The 27,595-nt window shown below is 45.0% G+C and overlaps 1 protein-coding gene across 4 annotated transcripts; it reads right to left on the bottom strand.

Moving 5' to 3' along the window:
- Nucleotides 1-27,595, bottom strand: TRAFD1 (TRAF-type zinc finger domain containing 1). 4 transcript variants are annotated; one of them, XM_054442174.1, is made up of 12 exons: nt 27,461-27,595; nt 22,541-22,598; nt 18,263-18,398; nt 18,070-18,123; nt 11,895-12,300; nt 10,794-11,000; nt 7,552-7,628; nt 5,317-5,547; nt 3,749-3,869; nt 1,465-1,807; nt 1,106-1,178; nt 1-871 (listed from the first exon to the last, which is right to left on the bottom strand). In XM_054442174.1, the coding sequence occupies exons 2-12, from the start codon at nt 22,585-22,587 to the stop codon at nt 815-817; spliced, it is 1,752 nt and encodes a 583-aa protein (XP_054298149.1). In that variant the 5' UTR covers nt 22,588-22,598; nt 27,461-27,595; the 3' UTR covers nt 1-814. The 4 variants fall into 4 exon arrangements, with proteins under 4 accessions (XP_054298149.1, XP_054298150.1, XP_063503179.1 ...); XM_054442175.1 differs by having other exon boundaries at nt 26,930-27,549; XM_063647109.1 differs by having other exon boundaries at nt 25,098-27,536.

Below are 27,595 nucleotides of genomic sequence, written 5' to 3'. Positions count from 1 at the left end.
TGAACTCCAAGTACAAACTTTATTTCTGTTACAAGGAAGTTAATAATTATTATAATAGTAAAATAAAAACAAGGGGAAGGGGCTCTGACACTTGGTTTTCAGAGCAAGCATGGGGCTGGGGCAGAGCCCAACATATCTTCTGTGGGGACAGGGAGCCCTCAGCCCTCCCCATTAGAAAGCAGTGAGGACAAAAGATCCATGCTCCCCCAGGAACAGAAGGCAGTGATGCCAAATGCCAAGGAAGCAGCTTAAAACACAGCCCCCAGTCCACTCACCTCCAGCTCAAACACATCAAAAGCCTCGTTACTGACAGACATTGCAACTAGCCTGAGCACCTTACCAGAGCGCCTCATACACACCTGGCGCCCAATCGAGTGTGGACAGAGGCAGTACAGGAAGAGGTTGCCCAAAAGCCCCCAAATTTAGGCCCCAACAGGGCAGAGAATCACTTTACTGGTGGCTACCAGGTTTCCAAAATCTTCCCCTCCTTCCACCGGGACCACACAGCACCAAGGGGCAGTGGCGACAGTAAGTCAAAAGGGAGCCCTGGCAGCCGAGGCTGCAGCTTGTATTTCACTGCTGCCGAAAGGTAGCAGCTAAGGCTGAAGCATTCCTCAACCGCCACCCTGCTCCCTTCCCTCAAACCCAAACCTCCACAGCACAACCTCAAAAGACACAAAATGGCCATAACCTAGAAAAATCTAAAATCTGGAAAAACTCTCCCACCCAAAGAGCCAGAGAGGTGGGCCTGCACGGTGGCAAGTGCTGCTGTGCACAGAAGACTGGAACTTATGTAAAGTCTCAGGAGACACCATTACTCCTCCTCTTCCTCCTCTGCATCCCCAGCTCCTTGTTGCTTGGAGGGCTTTGCCTGGTGAACAACACAACACAAACGAAGCTTTACGTAAAAAGTGAAAGAGCATTACTCCTCCCCTGGATCCCCGAAAATGTCTCGCTTCCTTAGAAACCTCCTCCTCAAAAGCCAAAGGAACAATCTTTGAACCACAACCAGCCTGGTCCCAGCAACTTCTACAACTTCAGGAGCCACACAAGCCCCACCATGTCTGAGTCCCCCCTGAGCATCATGGGCTGGAGCCCACCTTACCTTTGCAGTTCTGCTGTGGTAGTTGGCAGCTGCAGGGGTGACCCGGGAATTCCTGCCACCTTCACTCCTACCACTGAAAGAAAACAATTGGAAACTAGCTCCTGAAGTGTCCCTGCACAAAGGTCAACAAACTCAGAGGAAACAGGAAGCAGCCCTATGCTAGCAGACAAACCCCAGAAAACCCATGGGCCACAAAATGATTTTTTTGGAGTCAGGTGACAATACAGGGAAAATCCATACTCCTCCCCTTACCATGCAAGGATCTCAGTCTTACCCCAGGCCCAGAAAGGGTAACCAGGCCTTTGCCCATGTTCGCTTCAGCTACTCCCAAGCCCCATTCCTGGGCTACTGATTCTTACCTAGCTCCGTATCTCCCTGCGGGCCCAAGGGAGAAAGAGGGCACAATGTTTTCTGCGTAGAGATTTTGAGGAGGGCGAATCACTGAAACGTGCCCAGGGGCTATGGCCCCATTCTGGCTGTTTGGTCGATTCTGCCCCCGGATGTCCTGGCTGTCTGAGTTGCTGAGCTTCAGCACACGAGGAGGGCTGGGCTGGCACCCAGGTCTGGGGCCTGATGTTGATCTCGATAGCTGGTTATAGGTAGCTGTCATATTGTTAATGGGTCGGCTGGGAGGCAGACAGGAGGTGGGCCCATTAGCTGTTTCCTGCTTAATATCATCCAGGTAACCAGAAGACAGGTCTCCTGAGAAAAGAAAATGGTAACAGCTTTAGGAAAAAGCCTGCTCTGGCTATAGTGCCAGGTTTAGGGCAGGAACAAAGATTCCAGATAGAAGACAACTGCTCAGCCAGGCGTGGTGGCTCATGCCCGTAAACCCAGCACTTTGGGAGGCCAAGGTAGGGGGATCACCTGAGGTCAAGAGTTCAAGACCAGCCTGGCCAACATGGTGAAATCCCATCTCTACTAAAAAAAAAATACAAAATTAGCCAGGTGAGGTGGCACACGGCTATAGTCTCAACTACTCAGGAGGCTGAGACCAGGAGAATCACTTAAACCCAGGAGGTGAAGGCTGCAGTGAGCCGAGATCATGCTACTGCACTCCAGCCTGGACAAGGCAGAGCAAGACTCTGTCTCAAAAAAAAAAAAGACAACTGTTCACCCCAAAAGGCTGCTGGAACCCACATCTCCAGGGCAGAGATGGGGATATTTTATCAATTCTGCACATATTATCTGAATCCTCAAAGAAAGCCTCCTAACTATACAACAACAGTGTGCAAGCAAACCTTGAAAAATAATTTTTTTTTTTTTGAGATGGAGTCTTGCTCTGTCACCCAGACTGGAGTGCAATGGCGTGATTTTGGCTCACTGCAGCCTCTGCCTCCTGGATTCAAGTGATTCTCCTGCCTCAGCCTCCCAAGTAGCTGGGACTACTGGCACCCGCCACCACGCCCGGCTAATTTTTGTATTTTTAGTAGGGACTGGGTTTCATGATGTCAGCCAGGCTGGTTTTGAACTCCCAACCTTGTGATCCGCCCACCTCAGCCTCCCAGAGTGCTGGGATTGCAGGCGTGAGTCACCATGCCCAGCCGAAAAATAATTTCTAATTGGCTTTGTAGTGGTGAGGTTTCAAAAACATTTTACTTGCCTAAACATGATGCTCTTAAGTAATAATAATAAGTTTGAGGCTGGGTGTGATGGCTCACACCTGTAATCCCAACAGTTTGAGAGGCCGAGCTGAGAGGAACACTTGAGCCCAGGAGTTCAAGATCAGCCTGGACAATGTGGCGAAACCCCAACTCTACAAAAAAAAATTAAAAATTAGCTGGGTGTGTTGGTGGGCACCTAGCCTACCTATAGTCCCAGCTACTCAGGAGGCTAAGGGTGGGAGAATCACTTGAGCTCAAGAGGTCAAGACTGCAGTGAGCTGTGATCACGCCACTGCACTCCAGCCTGGATGACAGAGACCCTGTCTAAAAAAAATAAATAAAATAAATAAGTTTGAGGTCAGTCACAGTGGCCCACGCATGTAACCCCAATGCTTTGGGAGTCCAAGGCAGGAGGACTGCTTGAGGCCAAGAGTTCGAAATCACCCTGGGCAACATAGCAAGACCCTATCTCTACAAAAACAAAAAAATTAGCTGGGTGTAGTAGAGTGTGCCTGTAGTCCCAGCTACTTGGGAGGCTGAGGAGGGAGGATCACTTGAGCCCAGGAGTTTGAGGCTGCGGTAAGCTATGATTGTGCCACTGCACTCCAGCCTGGGTGACAGAGCAAGACTCTGTCTCTACAAAAAAATTAAAAATAAATAATAATAATAGGTTTGAGTACCCTAAGTGTATTTCAACTTGAAATGGGGGCCCAGGGTAGCTACCATAAGGTCTGCAAATTATCTACAAATAATCCACTAAGTGCACAGACAGGAAACCAGAAACTTATTACAAGCACTTACTACTATGTGTATCTCATGGATGTCCGCAAAGCCATTACCCTAAAAATCACACACTTGAGAGAGCTCAGTCTAATGTGGGACCACAACTACCTGCAGAGGAGTCCCCCATGAGACCCTAGTGTGTTTGGAAATTCAAGATGCAGGTAATCCCCACGTTAGAGCAGTGGATGAGAAGTGGTAAACAGGCTGGAGCCAGCAGTAGACCTGCAGCCTTGGCTGAGTCCTGGCTAATAAATACCCTGGTGTCTGACACGCCTCCTCGGCAGCTCTGGTGAGGTCTCTTGAGGCTGGGAATCCAGTCTAGGAATCCCCTCTGTCACATGGTTGGTTGCTGTGGCTGGGCGTTGGTCACACTGGTCCTAAACAAGAAAAACCAGAATTAGTACCTCTGAATTGAGTCATTCCCAGAAAAGAGCACGCGATGGGAGGAACAGCAGTGTATTCCTCATCTGGAGGGGGACTTTGACAACCTCTGAAAGTTCTGGGAACTTTCAGAAACCACACATCTGGAATGGTTGCATTCAATCCCATCGGCACATGAGGCACTGACAGAAGCACTTTCTAATTTGTGCAGGGATGTGGGAAGGGCTGGTCTTGGAGCCCAGAAAAACATTTCTTTCTTTTTTTTTCTGTTTTTTAAGACTATTCAAGTGCAATAGTGAGAAGGGGGAAAAGAGTAGAACAAGGAGTTCGATCTGTAACTGACTGTGAACAATCAACTGAGATAACTCACTACCTTCAGAGCAGCTGAAAAGCATTTCTATACTCTGACCAGAGTATTTATTTGTGTGGTTGCTTATTTCAGTCTGCCCTAGAGGGTAAGCAGTCACTTATCTACTGTTTGATCCCAAAGCAAGAGTCTTTTTTTTCTTTCTTTCTTTCTTTTTTTTGAGACAGAGTCTCGCTCTGTCACCCAGGCTGGAGTGCAGTGGTGTGATCTCGGCTCACTGCAACCTCCGCCTCCCAGGTTCAAGTGATTCTCATGCCTCAGCCTCCCGAGTAGCTGGGATTACAGGTGCCCGCCACCACATCCAGCTAATTTTTGTATTTTTAGTAGAGATGGGGTTTCACCATGTTGGCCAGGCTAGTCTCAAACTTTTGACCTCAAGTGATCTGCCCGCCTCAGCCTCCCAAAGTGCTGGGATTACAGGCATAAGCCACCACGCCTGGCCTCTGAAAAGCAGGAGTCTTTATTACAGAAATGAAATGTACAATGTTCTAGTAACAGCTGCATGGCATCAGCTACAGAAATGGTAGCTGCAGTGTTGACTCTCACTCCCCGTAACATATACGATTAGGCAGAAAACATATTTTCCACTAACGGATTGGAATCCTATACTGTAAATGCTGAAAAATGACTTCATATTGTCTAGTCCAACTATCTCACTAACGGATGGCCCCAGTGAGGGTCATCCACAGGACAAAACCAGAAGTAGACCCTCAGGTCTCCTAGAATGCAAGTCTCAAATGCCACCACAATGGGAAAAACCCACCTGGTGAAAAGCAGGGAGACTCTCATCTAAACCCTCTGACAAGGCGTCCTTCCACACCTGCTCAAATAGAGTCCTGGCTCTTTGGTCCTCAGCTAGTAACAAGATGGCTTCAGTTGCCCGAAGGGAGGGTAAGTCTGAAAGCCTGCGGTATTGGTTACCACAGACAGCTTATGAAGATGACATGGCCAGAAGCCAAGTGTGTGCATTCCTTGTCAGATGGAATGCAACTTAAAGGCTAAGGAAGTGTTCTCAGCTCTGGAAGCCTCAGGTTCACACATAGAGCCACACGGACAGGGACTCCAGGGACCCTTACCTGGTGATGGAACAGCACCTCCTCTTCTAGCTGTACCCCACAGAATTCACAAGGGATGATGATGCTCTCCTCCACAGGGTGTGAATTGCTCAGGCCCATCAAAGAGTCTAACTGGTTACTTGCAGCCTGTTGCAAGAAGTTCTGGAAGATGACATCAGGTTCCTCCACCCCTCTGGGGGAAGAGCTGCCAGTATTGAGTGAAGGTAAGGCACGTGAAGGGTTACAGCTTGTCTGTCATTTAAAAAATATAGGTTAAAAACAAAAATCAGAGGTTAAGAAAAAAACTACATTCCTAAAATATTTTCTAGAAGAAGTCATATAATTTTAACAATGCTTGGCCGGGCGCAGTGGCTCACACCTGTAATCCCAGCACTTTGGGAGGCCAAGGCAGGTGGATCACAAGGTCAGGAGTTCAAGACCAGCCTGGCCAAGATGGTGAAACCCCGTCTCTACTAAAAATACAAAAATTAGCCGGGCGTGGTGGCACTTGCCTATAATCCCAGCTACTTGGGAGGCTGAGGCAGAGAATTGCTTGAACCTGGGAGGCAGAGGTTGCAGTAAGCCGAGATCGCACCACTGCACTCCAGCCTGAATGACAGAGCGAGACTCAGTCTCAAAAAAAAAAAAAAATTTTAAAAATGCTTAAAATTGGAAAGAGGAACTAAAAAGAGGAATATACACAGAACACTCATTTTACTTTTAAATATTTTTGTGGTTTTTTTAAGTGTGTTCATTCTTTTTAAATTAATTTGAAAAGATTCAAGGTTCTTCCCACCACACCCATACAGTAAAAGAGAGGCACAAATATTCTTTATTATCTTTGTTAATGGATTTTCTATGGTACTCCCAAAACAAAAACTACATGTATTCAAATAATACATTATTTCATTTATGGGGGAAAGTATGTTCCACCATCCAGAGCATAGGCACTACTTAGTAGTTGTGGAAATGCCAGACTAGGCCAAACCAAATCAGAGTATTGAGGGAACAAAAAGTTCCCTCCAGGCCAGGCGTGGTGGCTCACGCCTGTAATCTCAGCACTTTGGGAGGCTGAGGTGGGCGGGTCACGAGGTTAGGAGTTTGAGACCAGCCTAGCCAATGTGGTGAAACCCTGTCTCTACGAAAAATACAAAATTAGCTGGGCATGGTGGTGTGCGCCTGTAGTCCCAGCTACCCAGGAGGCTAAGGCAGGAGAACAGCCGGAACCCAGGAGGCAGAGGCTGCAGTGAGCCCCAATTGCGTCACTGTGCTCCAGCCTAGGTGACAGAGTGAGACTCCGTCTCAAAAAAAAAAAAAAAAAAAAAAAAAAACAGAAGTTCCCTCCATCAGGTAATCCTCAAACACATAAAGCTATTTGCTCATCATTCCTAAATGGCTCAAGAATAGTCAATCATTCAAATAACTGACACCTTTTCAGATACCAAGTATTTAGATTCCGAAACTGGGAAAACCCAGAACCTGCCCTCAGGGAACTCAGCCTAGTGATGCAGACCAACAGGAGATCAGAAGACCACATCATAAAGTGACAAACTATAAGAGAGGTGGGCACAGACTTTCAGAAGCACACAGGTGTGGTTCCTGACCTAGCCTTCACAGTACCTCTCAGGATGGCTTCCATAAAGTCACATCTGAACCAACTCTACAAGTAAGGGGTCTGTGTTGTTGGATGTGTTAAGGAGACAGGGGCAGAAGGCCAGACACCTTTCAGGTAGATAAAGTAATGTGCAGAAAACACCCTTGACCTTTCTAGAAAAATGCAAGGACTTCAATACAGCTCCAATAAATCAAAATGTGGCATGAGATGAGACCAGATCACAAGACGGGCAGTGGAGATATATGTGCACCAGTCACTACCACATGAAAGGGCTGCTAGCATGAGATTTCTAGGTCTGCTGAAATGAGCATCATTCCCTGCCCGCCCCCCTTTTTTTTTGGTAGAGCTGGGGTCTCACTATGTTGCCCAGGCTGGCCTTAAACTCATGGGCTCAAGCAATCCTCCCACCTCAGCCTCCTGAGTAGCTGGGACTACAGGCACACATCACTGCCATCACTTTTTCTAAGAAGGAACAAGGCTGTTTTCATATCTGTATGCCACTCACATCATGGAAAAGAACACTTGCTGTTCCTACCATGGGCATTGTATTAAAATGATTTGTTCAAGGCCTCATGTGGCCTGTAACACCAATTATGGCTTGCATACACCTACTAAAAGTCCTCAAGTAATTCATAACACACCTGATGGTCAATCAGCAGTTCCTCTGGGTAGAGCTCCTCACAAAATTCACAAGGCAACATGATCTCGTCAGCTGCACCTAGGTATTAGGCCACACAATGAGACTCAGGATGAACAAAAACAAACTTGAATTTAACTTTTTATCCTCTTTATGGGGTCTTATATAGAAGTTTGGCTTTCTTTAATGTTTCTTATAGATAGCAATTTGTGGGGCTGTATATTCTCAGAGGGAACCCACCCAATTGATAAACTCTAGGCAAAAACTTCCATTACAAAACAAGAAATGTACTGGACCCCAATTTCCTGAGTAGCAGTATAGTAGTAGTTTACCTCCTACTCACTACTCTAAGGAAGCGATTTAAATGTGTAATAACCATAGGCAATAATCTTAAGTGTTTTCCCCACACTATTTCAATCCTCAGAAAAAACTTACAAAGTAGATCTTACATTATCCTTATTTTACAGATAAAGAAATTGAGCAAACTAGCAAACAATATCCTGAATACTCCTCCCAGTACCAAAAAATGCTGACTAAAAGTAACTGAGGTGAACAAATCGATACATTTTAAACCCAAGATTCCCAGACACAACACCCTCAGTAAAACTGCTAAACAAACAGGAGGGTGAACAATGGGGGGATGTAGGGAAATTTACCCTTCTACCCATCTAGATTTTAGTTCTGGGTAAAAGAAAAGTCTCTACCAAGTACAGTAACTAGAGCTTGGCCCCTTACACAGGTTTGGGGTCACGGTCTGTGCTTCTGTTTTTTATGTTTCTATTTTTACATAAATTCACATTTGCGATTTTTTTTCTGTTGCCTAGATTGGAGTGCAGTTGGTGCAATCTTGGCTCACTGCAGCCTTGATCTCCCAGGCTCAGGAGATCCTCCCACCTCAGCCTACCCAGTAGCTGAGACTACACGTGTGTGCCACCATGCCTAGCTAGTTTTTGTTTATTTTGTGTAGAAATGAAGTCTGACTCTGTTGCCCAGGATGGTCTTGAACTCCTCGGCTTAAATGAACCTCCCGCCTCAGCCTCCCAAAGTGTTGGGATTACAGGAATGAGACATGATGCTCAGCTATGTTTATGCTTTTTAAAAGTCCAAGCCAGCCGGGCATGGTGTCTCACGCCTATAATCCCAGCACTTTGGGAGGCCAAGGTGGGTGGATTACCTGAGGTCAGGAGTTCCAGACCAACCTGAGCGATGTGGTAAAACCCCGTCTCTACTAAAAATACAAAAATTAGGCGGGCATGGTGGTACAAGCCTGTAGTCCCAACTACCCTGGAGGCTGAGGCAGGAGAAATCACTTGAACCCCAGAGGCGGGGGTTGCAATGAGCCAAGATCGCGCCATTGCACTCCAGCCTGGGTAACAGAGGGAGACTCTGTCTCAAGAAAAAAAAAAAAAAAGTCCAGGCCAAAAGCTTAAAGTTACCCCTAATGGTAGTATCTCTATGTGCCTGCCAGAAGCATTTATAAATTCTCAGAGGAACATGCTAGAAAACTTGGTGTTCACACACACACATAGCAAGCCTCCATGAACAGGAGACAGCAGAAACAACATAGCAAAGAAACAGTTTTTGCTATTTTTGGACACAAAAGAAAAATAAGTATATTTAACATGTTTAAAGACATGTTAAAGAGGGAACTATGCTGGGCGCAGTGGCTAACGCCTGTAATCCCAATCCTTTGGGAGGCCGAGGTGGGGCAGATTGCTTGAGCTCAGGAGTTCGAGACTAGCCTGGGCAACATGGTAAGGAACCATCTCTATTAAAAATGCAAAAAAATAGGTAGTGGTGCATGCCTGTGGTCCCAGCTACATGGGAGACTGAAGTGGGAGGATCACTTGAGGCCTGGGGGCGGAGGCTGCAGTGAGCTGAGATCACGCCACTGCACTCCAGCCTCGGTGACAAAGCGAGATCCTGCCTCAAAAAAAAAAAAAACAAAAAACAAAACCAAAAAAAACCAAAGCAGGAACTGTAATATGACTATGGAACAAAAGATTATTTTAAAAATTAGGAGGTACAATGAGGAAAAGGATCAAACAGAACTCAAAATGAAATATATAATCACTAAAGTGAAAATCTTAATGGACACATTAAACAACAGATTCGAAATAACTACAGAGAAAAATCAGTGAACTAGAAGACCGATAAGAAATTACCCAGAATGGCTGGGCGCAGTGGCTCACACCTATAATCCCAGCACTTTGGGAGGCTGAGGTGGGTGGATCACCTGAGGTCAAGAGTTTGAGACCAGCCTCGCCAACATGGTGAAACCCCGTCTCTACTCATAATACAAAAAAATTAGCCGGGCATGGCTGGGCACACTAGCTCACGCCTGTAATCCCAGCACTTTGGGAGGCCAAGGCGGGCGGATCACGAGGTCAGGAGATCGAGACCATCCTGGCTAACACAGTGAAACTCCGTCTTTACTAAAAATACAAAAAATTAGCCAGGCATAGTGGCGGGCGCCTGTAGTCCCAGCTACTCGGGAGACTGAGGCAGGTAAATCACTTGAGCCCAGGAGGCAGAGGTTGCAGTGAGCCGAGATTGTGCCATTGCACTCCAACCTGGGCAACAAGAGCGAAACTCCATCTCCAAAAAAAAATGTTCAGAATAGTATAGTAAATACCCATATACTCCTCATCTATATTCACAAAGCTTAATATTTCCTCACATGACTTTTATGTATTTTTCCCCTGAACTATTTGAGAATAAGTTTGAACACATAACATTTTATTCCTAAGTACTTCATCATGTGTCTTTGAAGAACAAGGGCACTGCTTTCTCCTATGTAAACAATACGGATGTCACTCTCAGCAACTTTAATGTAATTCTCTACTTGTACAATAATGTCCTTTAGAGTTTTTTTTTTTTTTTTTTTGAGACAAGGTGTCACTCTGTCACCAGGCTGGAGTGCAGTGGCACAATCTCAGCTCACTGCAACCTCCGCCTCCTGGGTTCAAGCGTTTACCTGTAATCCCAGCTACTCAGGAGGCTGAGGCACGAGAATCACTTGAACCCAGGAGGCAGGGGTGCAGTGAGCCGAGATCATGCCATTGCACTCCAGCCTGGGTGACAGGGCGAGACTGTCCCAAAAAAAAAAAAAGAAAAGAAAAAAGAAACAAAAAAGAATAAGGCAAATTCTATTTCATTAAAATCTTTCAATTGTATAAGAATTGTATAACCTAAGACTTACAAAAACTGTAGAGAAAGAGGCTAGTGCAGAATAAGCAAGCCTACCCTTTATGTCACTCAGAGAACTGGGACCGCCATGAGACTGGTCGGCCTCACATACGGCCCTCCAGAAGTCCTGCTCTGCTACACTGGAGGCTTGACCTTCATTTTGCAGACTTAGGGCCAACATGAAGTCCAAGTTTGCACTGTCTTCACCACCCTCTTTGGGGGGCTGTTGGCCTCTATTCCTTTCCTGCCTCTCTTGTTCTTCAACTGAAAAACAAAAACAAAACAAAAAACAAAACAAAACAAAAAAACAACCAGCATTCAGGATACATTAGAAATGTTACCACCCTCAACTCAAGTCCATGCCTAGCAAATAGTCAAGGTTTACAGGCATTTGGGTAGGAACAAAAATGACCATGCTCAACCAGATCTCTTCACCCTCTGGGTCTCCTAGCTCTGAACATTAAAGTCTGCCATGTGAAAAGCCTCCATTATTATTCTAACTGTATTATTAAGCAATATTACTGAGCCATAATTATGAAACAGGCACTGTGCTAAACATTTTATACTTATTTTCTGAATTACAGTAGAATGGTTTAAAGCACGAGGTCAGATTATCTGAATTCAAATCTCAGTTCTACCTTCAAATTTACCTACCTTCAAATAATGAGAGAATTAAATGAGTTAATACATATAAAGCACTTTGCAAATGCCTAAGGGAAATAAGATACAGGTTGAGCATACCAATCCAAAACTCCAAAATTTGAAACTTTTTGGGCATCAATATGGCTCTCAAAGAAAATGCTCACTGGAACATTTTGGATTTCAGATTCTCAGATTTGAGACGTTCATCCAGTATATATAAAGCAAATACTTCAAAAGCCAAAACAATTCTGGCCCCAAGTATTTTGGATAAGGGATACTCAATCTGTATAAGTGTTGGCTATTTACAACACTGTCATCATCCTCACCATTATGAACTCTAACTATAATCCAATGGAGGTTATTTCCATTTTATAGGAAAGTTGAGGTATTCTTCCCAGTGTTACTCAGCTACAGTCGGGTTTCTATAATCAAGATCTATCTGGCCCCAAAGCCCTGTTCCCATTTGCCTTGGGATTTTGATACCATTCTAGTTCCCTAATCCCAAGCACAACTCACACAGATTATTCTGAATTGAAACCTGGGCTGTAATGTTCCTTTGGTTGGTAGTTCTACTGTGGAAAACATCTGATTCAAAGGCTCTCAGGGGCCTTCGCGGCAGCCTCATGGGTGGGTCCAGAGCCTCAATTTGTCTGAGGAGTTGGGATGCAATCCAGATTCCATCCTGACCCCAAGATTCATCATATGCATTAGGAGGTATGGCAACCTCATTTCTCTTTTCCTCCCCCTCTCTCCCACAAACTTCAGGGTGAGTCTTCAGATCCTTCACAAGGACATTGCGACCACAGTTGCCACATAGTTCCGTCCGGGCACCACAATAATCTTCATGTTCCTTCAGTTTGAGAATGGAAAGTTCTAAATCACAGTGCTGGCAGACAGCAAGCCGCAAAGGGCACTCAGTCTCCTACAAAACAGAGGAATGAGGCAGTTAATATGCATATCTAGGAAAGGTGTGTTTTAGTATAGGGCAAGGAAAGCCAAGAGTATCTACTGCAATCTTATCCAACCCTTGATCCTCCTGCCATTTTTTAATGTATTTAATTATTTAAGAGTCACAGCTTCCCCTTTTGTTCCTGCCACAATGTTCTATAAAGGAAAATAAAATATTAGAGGGAGCCCACTACTCAGCCACTCTAACTATCATATCGTTTTGTGCACACATTACTAAGTAATCTAAAACCAGCCAGAGAAGCCCAGGAGCAAATAACAAGAATCATAGCAATTCAGATGTCTGTCAAAGCTCCAATGTCCCTGTCCCCTACCAACTACTCCAATTCAGTCTTTTTTTTTTTTTTTTTCTTTTGAGATAGTGTCTCGCATTGTCGCCCAGGCTGGAGTGCAATGGCGCAATCTCGGCTCACTGCAACCTCTGCCTCCAGGGTTCACACGATTCCCCTGCCTCAGCCTCCCGAGTAGCTGGGATTACAGGCGCACACCACCACACCCGGCTAATTTTTTGTATTTTCAGTAGAGACAGGGTTTCACTATGTTGGCCAGGCTGGTCTTGAACTTCTGACCTCGTGATTCGCCTGCCTCGGCCTCCCAAAGTGCTGGGATTACAGGCTTGAGCCACCGCGCCCAGCCTCCAATTCAGTCTTAAGTACCTAATAATGAGGAAAAGAAACTGCACTTTAGAAAGACACAGGTTTCTCTAACCTTCATATTTGTATTTAGCACGGGCTTTATTTTTTATTCATTATTTTTTGAGAAAGTATTGCTGTCGCCCAGCGACAGAGTGGTGTGCATGGAGTGCATGGTGCAATCTCAGCTCACTGCAACCTCCACCTCTCGGGTTCAAGCAATTCTTGTGCCTCAGTTTCCTGAGTTGCTTGGGACCACAGGTGCGTGCCACCACACCCAGCTAATTTTTTTGTATTTTTAGCACCAAAGGGGTTTCACCACGTTAGCCAAGTTAGTCTCAAACTCCCAGCCTCAAGTGGTGTGAGCCACTACTCCTGGCAAATCCGTGTTATTTATCTAAGAAAACTTTGGGGCCTGGGCAGTGTCCCACGCCTGTAATCCCAGCACTTTGGGAGGCCAAGGCAGGCAGATCACCTGAAGTCAGGAGTTCAAGACCAGCCTGACCAACATGGTGAAACCCCACTCTACCAAAAATACAAAAATTAGCAGGGTGTGGTGGCATTCACCTGTAGTCCCAGCTACTCAGGAGGCTGAGGCAGGAGAATTGCTTGAACCCGGGAGGCCGAGGTTGCAGTGAGCTGGGATCACACCACTGCACTCCAGACTAGGTGACAGAGTGGGAAAAAAAAAGGAAAAAAAAAAAAGCTTTTGAAAAAAAAGCTTTCTGAATTGGCATTATATCTACATGGTATCAAATTTTATTTTTTAATTTTTTCTTTTCTTTTTTTTGAGATAGGATCTCAGTGTCACCCAGGCTGGAGTGCAGTGGTACGATCATTGCTTACTGCAGCCTTGACCTCCTGGGCTCAAGCGATCCTCCCACCTCAGCCTCCCAAGTAGCTGGGAGCACAGGCACGTGCCATTATGCCTAGCTAGGTTTTTTGTTTTATTTTTTATTTTGTAGAGACAAAGGTCTCCTTATGTTGCCCAGGTTGATCTCAAAACTCCTAGGCTCAAGCAGTCCTCCTGCCTTGGCCTCCCAAAGTGCTGGGATTACAGGCGTGAGCCACTGTGCACAGCTGGTATACAATTTTAAAGCCCAAAAAGGATATATGTAAAAATCGTGTCTCTTCTCCCCTGTTCCTCAGCTACCTAAGGTCTTTTTATCAATTTATTGCGTTTCCTGCAAGAGGTAGTTCATGTATATACAAACAGTGCTGAAAATGTTGGAGTAGCATTTAGAATAGAACTTTAGTTTAATTTTTTTTTTTTTGAGACAGAGTTCACTCCTGTTGCCCAGGCTGGAGTACAATGGCATGATTTCGACTCAATGCAACTTCCGCCTCCTGGGTTCAAGCAATTCTCCTGCCTCAGCCTCCCAAGTAGCTGGGATTACAGGAGCCCACCACCACACCTGGCTAATTTTTGTATTTTTAGTAGACATGGGGTTTCACCACGTTGGCTAGTCTGGTCTTGAACTCTTGACCTCATGTGATCTGCCTGCCTCGGCCTCCCAAAGTGCTGAGATTATAGGCGTGAGCCACCACGCCCAGCATTTTTTGTTTTTGTTTTTGTTTTTTTGAGACAGTCTTACTCTGTTACCCAGGCTGGAGTGCAGTGGCGTGATCTTGGCTCACTGCAACCTCTGCCTCACAGGTTCAAGCAATTATCCTGCCTCAGCCTCCCGAGTAGCTGGAATTACAGGCATGCGGCACCATGCCCGGCTAATTTCTGTATTTTTAGTAGAGATGGGGTTTCACCATGTTGACCAGGCTGGTCTTGAACTCCTGACCTCAAGTGACCCGCCGACCTCCGCCTCCGAAAGTGCTGGGATTGCAGGCTGAGTCACTGCGCCTGGCCTACCTTTTTATTTTTATTTTTTTGAAATAGAGTCTCTTTGTTGCCCAGGCTGGAATGCAGTGGCACAAACAGGGCTCACTGCAGCCTCAACCTCCAGGCTCAAACAATATCGTACCTCAGCCCCTCGAGCAACTGGGACTACAGGAACGGACCACCATTCCCAGCTAATTTTTTAGTTTTTTGTAGAGATAGGGGTCTCACGACATTGCCTAGACTGGTCTTGAACTCCTTAGTTTAAGCAATCCTCTCGCCTTGGCCTCCCAAAGTGCTAAGATTACAGGCATGAGTCACTGTAACCCGCCATGAATTACCTTTAAGGGTAATTTAATTATAAATTAATAAAATCAAGTTGTTACAGTTTGAGGCACACATAATGAAATGCACAAATCTTTAAGTATATACCTTGGTGAATTTTTACATATGTATATCCACTCTTGTATAACTACCATATAAACAGCTGTTTGGATTTTTATTTATTTATTTATTTCTATTTATTTTTTTTTTTTTTTAGAATTTTTATTTATTTATTTATTTTTTTAGACGGAGTCTTGCTCTGTCGCCCTGACTGAAGTGCAGTGGCGCAATCTCGGCTCACTGCAAGCTCCGCCTCCCGGGTTCACGCCATTCTCCTGCCTCATCCTCCCAAGTAGCAGGGACTACAGGCGCCCACCACCATGCTCGGCTAATTTTTTTATTTTTAGTAGAGACAGGGTTTCACCGTGTTAGCCAGGATGGTCTCGGTCTCCTGACCTCGTGATCCACCCGCCTTAGCCTCCCAAAGTGCTGGGATTACAGGCGTGAGCCACCGTGCCTGGCCTAGAAATGAAGATCAAGGCTGAGGGATGCTCCCTACTGAATGGGAAAACTGTCCTTGGTTCCACATGGGCTGTAGACGCAGCCCTTCTGCCAGCAACTGTTCCTGCAAGGAACTTGTGCTCAACTGAACAAACTGTCACGTGGTTCCTTGAAGGGGCACAGCACTGATTTCACTTGCGTTATAAAATATTGAGTAGTGCTTTTGACTGTTAGTTTATGTCAACACTTGAAAACAAGATAAGCCAGTTTTTTTTTGTTTGTTTTAGATGGAGTCTCACCCCATCACCCAGGCTGGAGTGCAATGGCACGATCTCGACTCACTGCAACCTCTGCCTCCCAGGTTCAAGCAATTCTCCTGCCTCAGCCTTCCGAGTAGCTGGGATTTCAGACACGCGTCTCCATGCCCAGCTAATTTTTGTATTTTTAGTAGAGACGGGGTTTCACCATATTGGCCAGGCTGGTCTCGAACTCCTGACCTTGTGATCCACCCGCCTCAGGCTCCCAAAGTGCTGGGATTACAGGCGTCAGCCACCGCGCCCGGATGGATTTTTAAATTGGTGAATTAACATACTCATTCAACGTTGGCCAGTTTTGGCCAGGTGCCATAGCTCACACCTGTAATCTCAGCACTTGGGAAAGCCAAGAAGGGAGGATCACTTGAGGCCAAGAGTTCGAGACTAGCCTGGGCAACATAGCAAGACCCCCAACTCTATGAAAAACAAAAATAAATAAAATTAGCCAGGCATAGAGGCCTATACCTGTAGTACCACCTATGCAGGTAGATCATTTGAGCCTGGGAATTCGAGGCTGCAGTGAGTTATGATCATGCCATTGCATGCTAGCCTGGGTGACAGAGTGAGACTCTGTCTCTTAAAAAAGGTTTTTAATTAAAAAAAAGAAAAATTACCGGGCACGGTGGCTCACGCCTTCAATCCTAGCACTTCGAGAGGCCAAGGCGGGTGGATCACCTGAGGTCAGGAGTTCAAGATCACCCTGGTCAACATGGCAAAATCCTGTCTCTACTAAAAATACAAAAAAAATTAGCCAGGCATGGTGGAGCACGCCTGTAATCCCAGCTACTCGGGAGGCTGAGGAAGAAGAATCACTTGAACCTGGGAGGTGGAGGTTGCGGTGAGCCAAGATTGTGCCACCACACTCCAGCCTGCGAGACGGGAACAAGACTCCATCTCAAAAAAAAAAAAAAAAACTTTGGGCTGAGTACAGTGGCTCATGCCTGTAATCCTAGCACTTCGGGAGGTTGAGGCAGGAGGACCACTTGAGCCCAGGAGTTCAAGACCAACCTGTGCAACACAACAATAGAGACAACACCTGTCTCTATTTTTTGGGTTTTTTTTTTTGAGACATAGTCTCACCCTGTCGTCCAGGCTGGAGTGCAGTGGCACGACCTCGGCTCACTGCAACCTCTGCCTTCCGGGTTCAAGCGATTCTCGTGCCTCAGCCTCCCAAGTAGCACACACCTCCACGCCCAGCTAATTGTATTTTTAATAGAGACAGGGTCTCACCATGTTGGCCAGGCTGGTCTCAAACTCCTGACCTCAAGTGATCTGCCCACCTCCGCTTCTCAAAGTGCTGGGATTACAGGCATAAGCCACCATGCCCAGCCGACCCTGTCTGTATTTAAAAAAAAAAAACAAAAAACCTTCGGCCAGTTTTATCTCAACTAGCGAGCAAATGATACTCTATTCTCTCTCATCAAATGCTGAGGAATTTCTTAGGTTAAATCGCATGTTATCCAGGTGTTCAAGAATTTAAAATGAAGCCAGGTGTGGTGGCTCACGCCTGTAATCCCAGCACTTTGGGAGGCTGAGACAGGCAGATCACAAGGTCAGGCCAACATGGTGAAATCCCGTCTCTACTAATAATTAGCCGGAAGTGGTGGTGGGCACCTGTAATCCCAGCTACTCGGGAGGCCGAGGCAGGAGAATTGCTTGAACCTGGGAGGCAGAGGTTGCAGTAAGCCGAGATCACATCACTGCACTCCAGCCTGGGCAATAGAACAAGACTACGTCTCAAAAAAAAAAAAAAAAAAAAGAATTTAAAATGAAATGACAGCTTGTTAGGCAGGCTGTGTGCTAAAGAGGTTATCCCATACTGGCAACTCTAGGGCTGGCTTCACATTCAGTGAGGCTGCCAATAACCAAGCCCCAGCAGAAATGACAGATTCAGTTCCAAAGGGAGAGACTTCGCGAGTCTCAACATACATAAGGGAGTTCCAACAGCCAGGTAGCCGAATATGGCAGCAGTCACATAGTCAAGGCCTCAAACAGGCTTTGAGAAACAGTATGCATGTGAGCTTGTGGAGAACTAACACTCAACCAGACTGGCTTTCTGCTCTGCATGTGGGTCTGTAATCTCAGCAGGACTGGGCCCACGGTAACTCACTCCATGGGCTCACCTCATGCTTCTTTAACAGCCTCTTCTCCAACTTCTTGTTACATTTGCAGGTCACCTAGAGTAAGAAGTGAGAATCAATAAATTGGCTTTATGACAATATGCTCATTTGCTATTGCACAATAGCAAACAGAATACATTTATGAACAACAGCAAGTATAACACATGTATAAACATTTGGGTACTTGGTGGCTCACCTGACAGTGTTCTGCAGCCATGTGAGTCTCCATGTCAGATTTGGGAAATGGTTCCTTGCAGATAGGACACATACCAATGTTCCTTTGACAGTGGATCTCATGGATGGTAAAGTTAAACACAGGAATTTCTTTTTTGCTACAGAAATAGACCAAAGAAAAAGGCAAGCATTACTGACTAATCTATGCCTTTTCTTGCACAGTGGCATCACATGGAAATCTGTCCTGTCCAATCTTTAGTCTCCATTATTTATCTTTAGTGAATACCTAGCCTACAAACTCATGACTATTACCATTCCTGCTTTTCAAGAACTAAATCCTGGCCTGGCGCGGTGGCTCATGCCTGTAATCTCAGCACTTTGGAAAGCCGAGGCAGGCGGATCACCTGAGGTCAGGTGTTCGAGACCAACCTGGTCAACATGGTGAAACCCCATCTGTACTAAAAATACAAAAATTAGCCGGGCGTGATGGTGGGCACCTGTAATCCCAGCTACTCGGGAGGCTGAGAATCGCTTGAACCCGGGAGGCAGAGGTTGCCATAAAAAAAAACAAAACTGGCTGGGCGCAGTGGCTCGCGCCTGTAATCCCAGCACTTTGAGAGGTCGAGGGGCAGATCACCTGAGGTCAGGAGTTCAAGACCAGCCTGACCAAATGGAGAAACCCCGTCTCTACTAAAAATACAAAATTAGCCAGGTGTGGTGGCACATGCCTGTAATCTCAGCTACTCGGGAGGCTGAGGCAGGAGAATCGCTTGAACCCGGGAGGTGGAGGATGCAGTGAGCCTAGATCATGCCATTGCACTCCAGCCTGGGCAACAAGAGTGAAACTCTGTCTCAAAAAAAAAAAAAAAATTAAATCGTTTCCAGGTGCAGTAATCCCAGCAGATTGGGAGGCTGAGGCAGGCAGATCACTTGAAGTTAGGAGTTCAAGACCAGCCTAGCCAACATGGTGAAACCCCGCTTCTATCAAAAATATAAAAAATTAACCAGGTGTGGTGGTGGACGCCTGTAATCCCAACTACTCGGGAGGCTGAGGCAGGAGAATCACTTGAACCCGGGAGGCAGAGGTTGCAGAAAGCTGAGATCATGCCACTACACTCCAGCCTCGGGGACAGCAAGATTCCATATCAAAAAAAAAAAAAAAAAAAGAACTAAATCCTGAAGGCTGACTCTTCTGTGCAACATTCTGAGTTACCAGTGCTATGCACTACTACCTCTAAAAGCTCAGCCTTACTTTCTCAAAGTCAGAGCTGATCACAACATGAAGTCAGATGCCAAAAAGAGTGGAGCTAGGCTATTCCAAAACCATCCATGTCCCAAAGCAGAGTGATACGCTCCAGGATTATTTTAAAACAGAAAACAAACCAAAACAACAAAAACAAGTGAAAAAACACCCTACCACTGATTTTCCCTCAGTCTTAAGTAGTTTAATTTCATTGGATTTTATTCCATGAAAAGTCAAACCAAAAAGAGAAGACGCCAGCTTTCGGATAGTCAAAGGGGAAGGGGAAATTGTCTCCTGTATGCCTCACATGCCTTTCAAAGCAGGCTGGATGCTTCCTGACTACAGGAACATGCTCTCTGGCTGGGTTGGTAGAAACTTCACTATAAAGCTGTACAAAAATGAAATCCTGAACCCTTTCCTCCACCAGTCTGGTCTCTCCACTTCATTTTTGCCTTTCTCACTTAGTTTAGTGGTCCAAAGATCATATCTAAGCTATACAAATTAAGGAGGTAAAGTGATAATCTTACATGAAAGAGTAAGACCATTTAAACATGAAAAGATTATACATATACTCAAACTAAAGGTACATTCTATTCAAAGGCCTTACTTTTACTTATTTGGATACAACCATTGTAAAATTCCAATTTCACCAGCTAAAAACTACATTAAAGAAGGTACCTATAACAATAATTCAGAAAAATAAAATACTGAACAGGATCAATACAGATAGTCATAAAACACATTATTTAATATCATATTTTGCCTCTGAAACTGAATACTAGAAGAATTCTCTCCCACACTAAATTATAAATAGCTTATTTCTCTTTTAATAACCTCTAATATTCAGACATTGTCTAAGAAACATTTTGAAGTAGGATAAATGATGTGCCTCCAGCTATAGTCATTCTTCCAAACTGAAAGACCAAGACACCAAAGAAGTGCAAATTCATTTTCATCCAGTGGTGGAATTATCAGGCTAGGGACCCCAAGGCAGCTTTCAAAGCAGCACTGGAAGGTGACAGAACAATCAACTGTGAGAGATGGGAAGAAAACTCAAATAGATAAAGAGGTAAATTACTGATAGATTAACTTCCCATATTTCTCTCAAATTTCTAGCTTTCTAAGGAAACTACTCATTTTGAATTAATTTAGTTAAAATAATACATCCCAACTTTTTAAAGATGTTGTGAAACTAATACTTTAATACATTACTGGTGGTAGTATAAACTGCCTAAAAACAGTCTGAAAATGCATTTCTAGGACCATAAAATTATATACTCTGTAACACAATAATCCTACTCTTGGGATTATGTATGAATATTTTTATTACAGTATCATAGAATGGTAAAAAATGAAAGTCATTAAAAATACCTAAGCAAGAAAGGAATAGCTAAGTTACATACAGTACACCAACAAAGTGAAAGAAGCAATGTTATATTGTGATTGTAAATCATGTGTGTACAAATGCCATGAAAATTAAAGCCTGTAATTACTGCTTAGGGTGTAGAAAACCTGGGTTCCTTTTTCATAATTTTGGCAATAACTTTTATTTTAATGGTAAATATGGAGACACTAAATGTCTAGCATTTACTTTACAAGGCTGTTCAGGATAACTTGTTGACATACTACATACACAAGGCCCCTAAAACTTTAAAATTAAAACAAAAAATATTAAGGACCACACCATCATAATATGAGGCAACAAGAATCAAAAGCAGCTGTCAAGACCACAAAGCATTTACTGTTCCACATATTCACCTCTTAGGAAATGCTGAAATAAAAAAGATATTTGCAACAATTATATAAAACAGTTGCCTGCTGGGGTTTTTTCTTTTAAAATTTAACTGCCAACATATTCCTACCAAACATTCCAACCAGACGAAATACTAATATGCTTACTTCCTACCTTCGGATAAAATAAAGATGTTTTAAGTGAGATAAATGAGCACACAATTCCGTATCCAGATAAAACTGCTAAAAGTCTCAAGGAAGGGCTAGCAAATTAGAGGTGAAATTTCATTTAGATAGAAATGGCTGAAAGGCAAACCAAAGCTTCCAGAAAAATTCCCAAGAGCTTTCCAAACACTAAACACAAACAGCCAGAAATTAATTCTTTACAGGTTTAGTCAGCCTTCTATGCTAATCTGCTTTTTTCTTTAATTTCTTTGGCTTTGAATAGCATTGTTTTTCACCAGCTTTCCGTTAACTCACCCTTTAACTCTCTTAGCATAGTTATTTATATATTGTCCTAGGATTGAGATTCCTCCTAATTGGAGTGGACTGATAAAACAGGTGTATCTTAACTAATGCTAAAAACCAATGTGTCTGTTTTCTTACAAAATCATGTTTTCTTTTGATTATTTGTTTCACTGATTACTCTGTTTCAGTAGCTATACATATAAAACCCAAACAAAACTAAAATAGTTTATGAAATGGTAGAAAGTGATAGTGGCATGGCAGAAATACCCTACAATATGGCAAGACACCTACAATGAGATGAAATCTTAATTCCAAGCAGGTAAAGAATATTGTAACCACCTGTTGCTCTAATTATATCCTAATTCTGCCAGTTAGGCTGAGAAGAAAGAAAAAGACAACAACGACGACAAAAATGTTATTTGGCTCAAATATTCCACCAATGAGTCAAACTATTTTCCTTATTCCACATCTCTTTCTACCACAGTTTGCTAAGGTAAACATAGCACATTGTGAAAGAAGTACCCGGTGAAGGAAAATAAAGTAATAAACATAGCAGACGGTTCTGCTTTGCTTTTTTTGTCAGCTTACAGTAAGAGCACTTGTATAGCACCAAGATACCAAGATAAGTTCTTAGGAAATCCCCAACAGGAACCAGCTGATTATTAACTTTACAACTGGTTTCATTTCATCAGTAAAGAGATGCTCTTTCTTGTAATTCATATGGGTTATAAACACCAAAATAGAAAGCTTAACTCAAGACTCTGCCAGTCTTCACTAAGAGTTTTTAAATCAGGAAATGATAGTGATTAAGCTTGACTGTCCTCATTCCACTAACATTTCTTAGATTTAATGTCTTACCAGTTGTCACACAGTCGAGTTTCCTGGTCATCTAGAAATTCAGCCATCTTTAGCTCTCCTGAAAACCACAAGGAAGACATAAACTTTCTCTTTCATTTCTGCTTTAAAGATGACATGCAAAAAAAACAAAATAAAAAACTAGTATACAGAAAATGTCACCCAAACCTGCATGTTAAAGCATTTTACTCAATATCCAGCCCCTTGGGATTTTCTTATTTTAAAATTTTCAATTTAAAATAATTTTATTGGATAAGGGACTTTTAAAAAATAAAAATAATAAAATACTTTTACCAGGCTGGGTAGAATGGCTCATGCCTGTAATCTCAGTACTTTGGGAGGTCAAGGCAGGCGGATCACTTGAGGCCAGGAGTTTAAGCCCAACCTGGCCACAACATGGGGAAACCTCATGTCTACAAAAAATACAAAAAAAAAAAAAATTACCCAGGCATGGTGATGTGTGCCTGTAGTCCCAGCTACTCGAGAGGCTGAGGCAGGACGAATGTGCAAGAGGAATGCTTAAGCCTGGGAGTTCAAGGCTGCAGACAGCCATGATCATGCCACTGCACTCCAGTCTGGGTGACAGAGTGAGACCCTGTCTCAAAAATAATAATAATAATAACATCCTGGCCTGGCGCGGTGGCTCACACCTATAATCCCAGCACTTAGGGAGGCCAAGGCGGGCAGATCACAAGGTCAGGAGATCGAGACCATCCTAGCCAACATGGTGAAACCCCCATCTTTGCTAAAAATACAAAAATTAGCTGGGTGTGGTGGCGCATGCCTGTAGCGAGGCTGAGGCAGGAGAATCGCTTCAACCAGGGAGTCAGAAGTTGCAGTGAGCTGAGATCGTGCCACTGCACTCCAGCCTGGCGACAGAGTGAGACTCTGTCTCAAAAATAAATAAATAAATAAAAATAAAATAAAATAACATCCCTTATAGACTTCATCCAATTACCCTAAAAGCATCATAACAATAGTAAAATTATCAAATAGAGGAAATTAACACTAATACAATACTAGTAACTAATCTATAGAATTTATTCAAATTTCACCAACAAGCCAGGCACAGGGGCTCATGCGTGTACTCCCAGAACTTTGGGAGGCTGAGCTGGGAAGATCACTTGAACCCAGGAGTTTAAGATCAGCCTGGGCAACATGGTGAAACCCCTTCTCTACAAACAACTTAAAAATTAGCCAGACGTGGTGGCACACACCTGTGGTCCCAACTACTCAAAAGGCTGAGATGGGAAGATCACTTAAGCCCAGGAGGTCAAGGCTGCAGTGAGCAGTGATTGTACCACTGCACCCTAGCCTGGGTGACAAGACTGAGACCCTGTCTCAAAAAAAAAATCACCATCCCAAAATCACCATCCTGCCCTTTTTCTGGTTCAGCATTCAATCTAGGATCACACATTGTATTTAGCTATTACTTGTACTTAATCTCCTTTGATCTGGGAGAGTTCTTCAGTCTTTCCTTCTCTTTCATGACCTTGTTAAGCATATTGGCTTTTTTTTTTTTTTTTTAAACAGAGTCTCACTCTGCTGCCTAGGCCGGAGTGCAGTGGTGCAATCTGGGCTCACTGCAACCTCCACCTCAGCCTCCTGAGTAGCTGGGACCAAAGGTGTGCGCCACCATGCCCAGCTAATTTATGTACTTTTAGTAGAGATGGGGTTTCACCATGTTGACCAGGCTGATCTCGAACTCCTGACCTCATATGATCCACCAGCCAGCCTCAGCCTCCCCAAGTGCTAGGATTACAGGCATGAGCCCCCGTGCCCAGCCAGCTAGTTACTTTATATAATGTCCTTCAATTTGGGTTTGTCTGATATTTTCTCATGATTAAATTCAGGTTATACATTTTTGGCAAGAACACCATAGAAATCATGTTGTGCTCATCTCAGTGCCTTATATCAGAAGGTACATGATGTCAACAGTCTTATTTTACTATTGATGTAAACCATGATCACATAGTTGATATGGTGTCTGCCAAATTTCTTCACTATAAAGTTTCTCCTGCTTTTTAAACAAGATGTCAATGCAGAAAGCAAAGCACTGACAACTTTACTACCATTGTTTAGTTTAGATTATTCCTTTCCATGATACAAAAATGGTCTTAAATCCTGCCCCCAGTAGGGTTCTTTAATGGTTTTGGCATTATCAAGCGAGTTGCCACTTTTCAAAACATGTATTTAGTCATTTGTTCAACATGCTTAATTAAGACAATACTTTGGGGCTGGGTCCAGTGGCTCATGCCTGTAATCCCAGCACTTTGGGAGGCCAAGGTGGGCGGATCACTTGAGGTCAGGAGTTCAAGACCAGCCTGGCCAACATGGCGAAACGCCTCTGTACTAAAAATAAAAAAATTAGCAGGGTGCCTGTAGTCCCAGCTACTAGGGAGGCTGAAGCAGAATTGCTTGAACCCAGGAGGTGAAGGTTGCAGTAAGCCAGGATCACACCACTGCACTCCAGCCTGGGCAACAGAGTGAGACTCTGTCTCAAAAAAATAAAAATAAAAAAAAAAGGACAATATTGTGGGCCAAGTGCAGTGTCTCATACCTGTAATCCCAGCACTCTGGAAGGCTGGGGTGGGTGGATCACTTGAGCTCAGGAGTTCAAGGCCAGCCAGGAAACATAGTAAGACCCTGTCTCTACAAAAAATAAGCAGCCGGGCGCAGTGGCTCATGCCTGTAATCCCAGCACTTTGGGAGGCCGAAACAGGCAGATCACGAGGTCAGGAGATCGAGACCATCCTGGCTAACATGGTGAAACCCAGTCTCTACTAAAAAGAGCTTGCAGTGAGCCTAGATTGCGCCACTAAACTCCAGCCTGGGCGACAGAGCGAGACTCCATCTCAAAAAAAAAAAAAAAGCAAAAAATTAGGTGGGTATGGTGGCACATGCCTGTAATCTCAGCTACTTGGGAGGCTGGGGTGGGAGGTTAAGGTAGTCCCAGCTACTTGGGAGGCTTGAGCCCAGGAGGTCGAGGCTACAGTGAGTGAGTTGTGATCACACCACTGCACTCCAGCCTGGGTGAGACAGTGAGACCCTGTCTCAAAGAAAAAGAAGACCATACTGTGTGCCACCGTGCCCTGGCACTAAAAATACTTTACAAAATAAGGAAATATAGTGTCTGATAAAGCGATTTAGTGGTAGAGAAAAACAATAAGCAAAAAAATACATATAACTTAAGGTGAGTATTGTGATGGAAAAGTATACTGACAAATAAATGGGGGTGAAGTAGAGGCAAATCTACTTTAGGTAGATAAAAGTGGTCAGGGAAGAACTTTCTGGGGAGATGACATTTAAATTAAGAACTGAAGTACAAGAGCCAACCATGAAAAGACAAAGATGGAGGATGGGAATGGGGGAAAATCCATCCAGGCAGTGGGAAGGGCAAAAGGCCTAAAAGCAATGAAAGAGAAAGTAAAGGCAGATCTGGAAGAGCATAATAAAAAAGGGGAATGACTCAAGAAGGTCTTGTCATATAAGACAGAAAGAATATTGGATTCGATTCCAAGCTCAATGGTAAACCACTGAAGGGCTTTAAACTAGGGAATGACATAATTCAAGACACCCATTCTGAGCTGGGCGCGGCAGCTCACGCCTGTAATGCCAGCACTTTGGGAGGGCGAGGTGGGTGGATCACTGGAGGTCTGGGGTTCGAGACCAGCCTGGCCAACATGGCAAAACCAAGTCTCTACTAAAAATACAAAAATTAGTTGGGCGTGGTGACGGGCGCCTGTATCCCAGCTACTCAGGACGCTGAGGCGAGAGAATCACTTAAACCCAGGAGGTTGAGGCTGCAGTGAGCTGAGATCTCGCCACTGCACTCCAACCTGAACAACAGAAGGTGACTCCATCTCAAAAAAAAAAAAAAGATATTCACTCTGATATGAAATGGCAACTAAGGAAGGCTGTCCAACTGATTTCAGGTGTGCTATTCCAGCCCACTCTGGCCAACTCTAAAGCCAGAGCTCAGATGTAGCAGGTGCTTGCTTTTCTACATGCAAGGAGACTGGGGGTGGCCTGCAGGGTCCCCCTCTGGGGGTCAAGTTCTGGCTGGTTCTGCCAGATTTAACCTCTCTGGGCCTCAGATTCTTCAGGCAGAGGACTGACAATACTTCAAAGGGTCAAGGAAACGGGCGAATGCACGGAAGAGTTGAGGCACAGAAAAAAGTCTTCAAGCTTACAAGGAGCCTGTTGGGGCTCAGCTAGATCTCTCTGGTCCGCAGAGGGGACCGTGTCCCTCTGCCCGAGGCGGCGGAGCTTCCACTGCCGGGTCCAGATACCCCAAGGCAGTTTCCAATCGCCCCCTTCCCCGGGAAGGTCGGTGATGGGGAGTGAAGAAGTAAGCGGCTTCTCAAATGACAGCAGTTGCCAAACGCTTACCGGGAAAATCTTTTAATCCCGACTACAATCCTAAGAGGTGAAAGTCTTGGTCCTCACTTTAGAGGCTGCGAAAGCGGAAGGCCACCTGAGTTTTCCGCAGCACCAGCGGGTCGGAGTGCGAGCTCGGACTCGGGTCCTTCGGCCTCGAGGCCGCATTAGGCCACTCGCGACCCCCCACGCCGGCAGCTCGAGGCTCGGGCTCTAGGCCCAGGCCGGCAATGAGCCCAGCTCCGCCCGGGACGCGGTGGCCACAGCGGCGCTGCGGACGACGCCCGCTTCCCGGCTCCCTAGACCAACCTAGGCCGCGAAGGGGGCGGCGTCGCCGGCGGCTGCCAAGGCGCCGGTTCCCTGAGGAGAAAGCGCGGCCTCCTCCAGGAGCCTGAGATGCCGCCGCGCGGGCATCCTCTCCTCACAGCCGCGACCCCGGGCCCAGAGACCCCTCGCCCACACACCCCTCCCTTGGGATGCTGGACCCTTCCTAAACTGGAGGCCACAGGGGATCTCCAGCCGCGTGCCGCCGCTACACCTCACCAGGGACGAGAGGAGAAACGCTGAGTTGACACACTAGCTGCAGACACGGAGCCTCCTCTGTCAGACCCCGCACTGAACAACGGCCCTCAGAGCTGCCTCACCACTTCCGCCCATCGCGGAGGAGCGCGCCCATTG

The sequence above is a fragment of the Pongo pygmaeus genome, chromosome 10 (genome assembly GCF_028885625.2).
Source record: "Pongo pygmaeus isolate AG05252 chromosome 10, NHGRI_mPonPyg2-v2.0_pri, whole genome shotgun sequence".
In the NCBI taxonomy this organism is placed as follows: Eukaryota; Metazoa; Chordata; class Mammalia; order Primates; family Hominidae; genus Pongo; species Pongo pygmaeus.
Note: the sequence above shows the minus strand (reverse complement) of the source record. Positions and strands in the feature narration are given on the sequence as shown.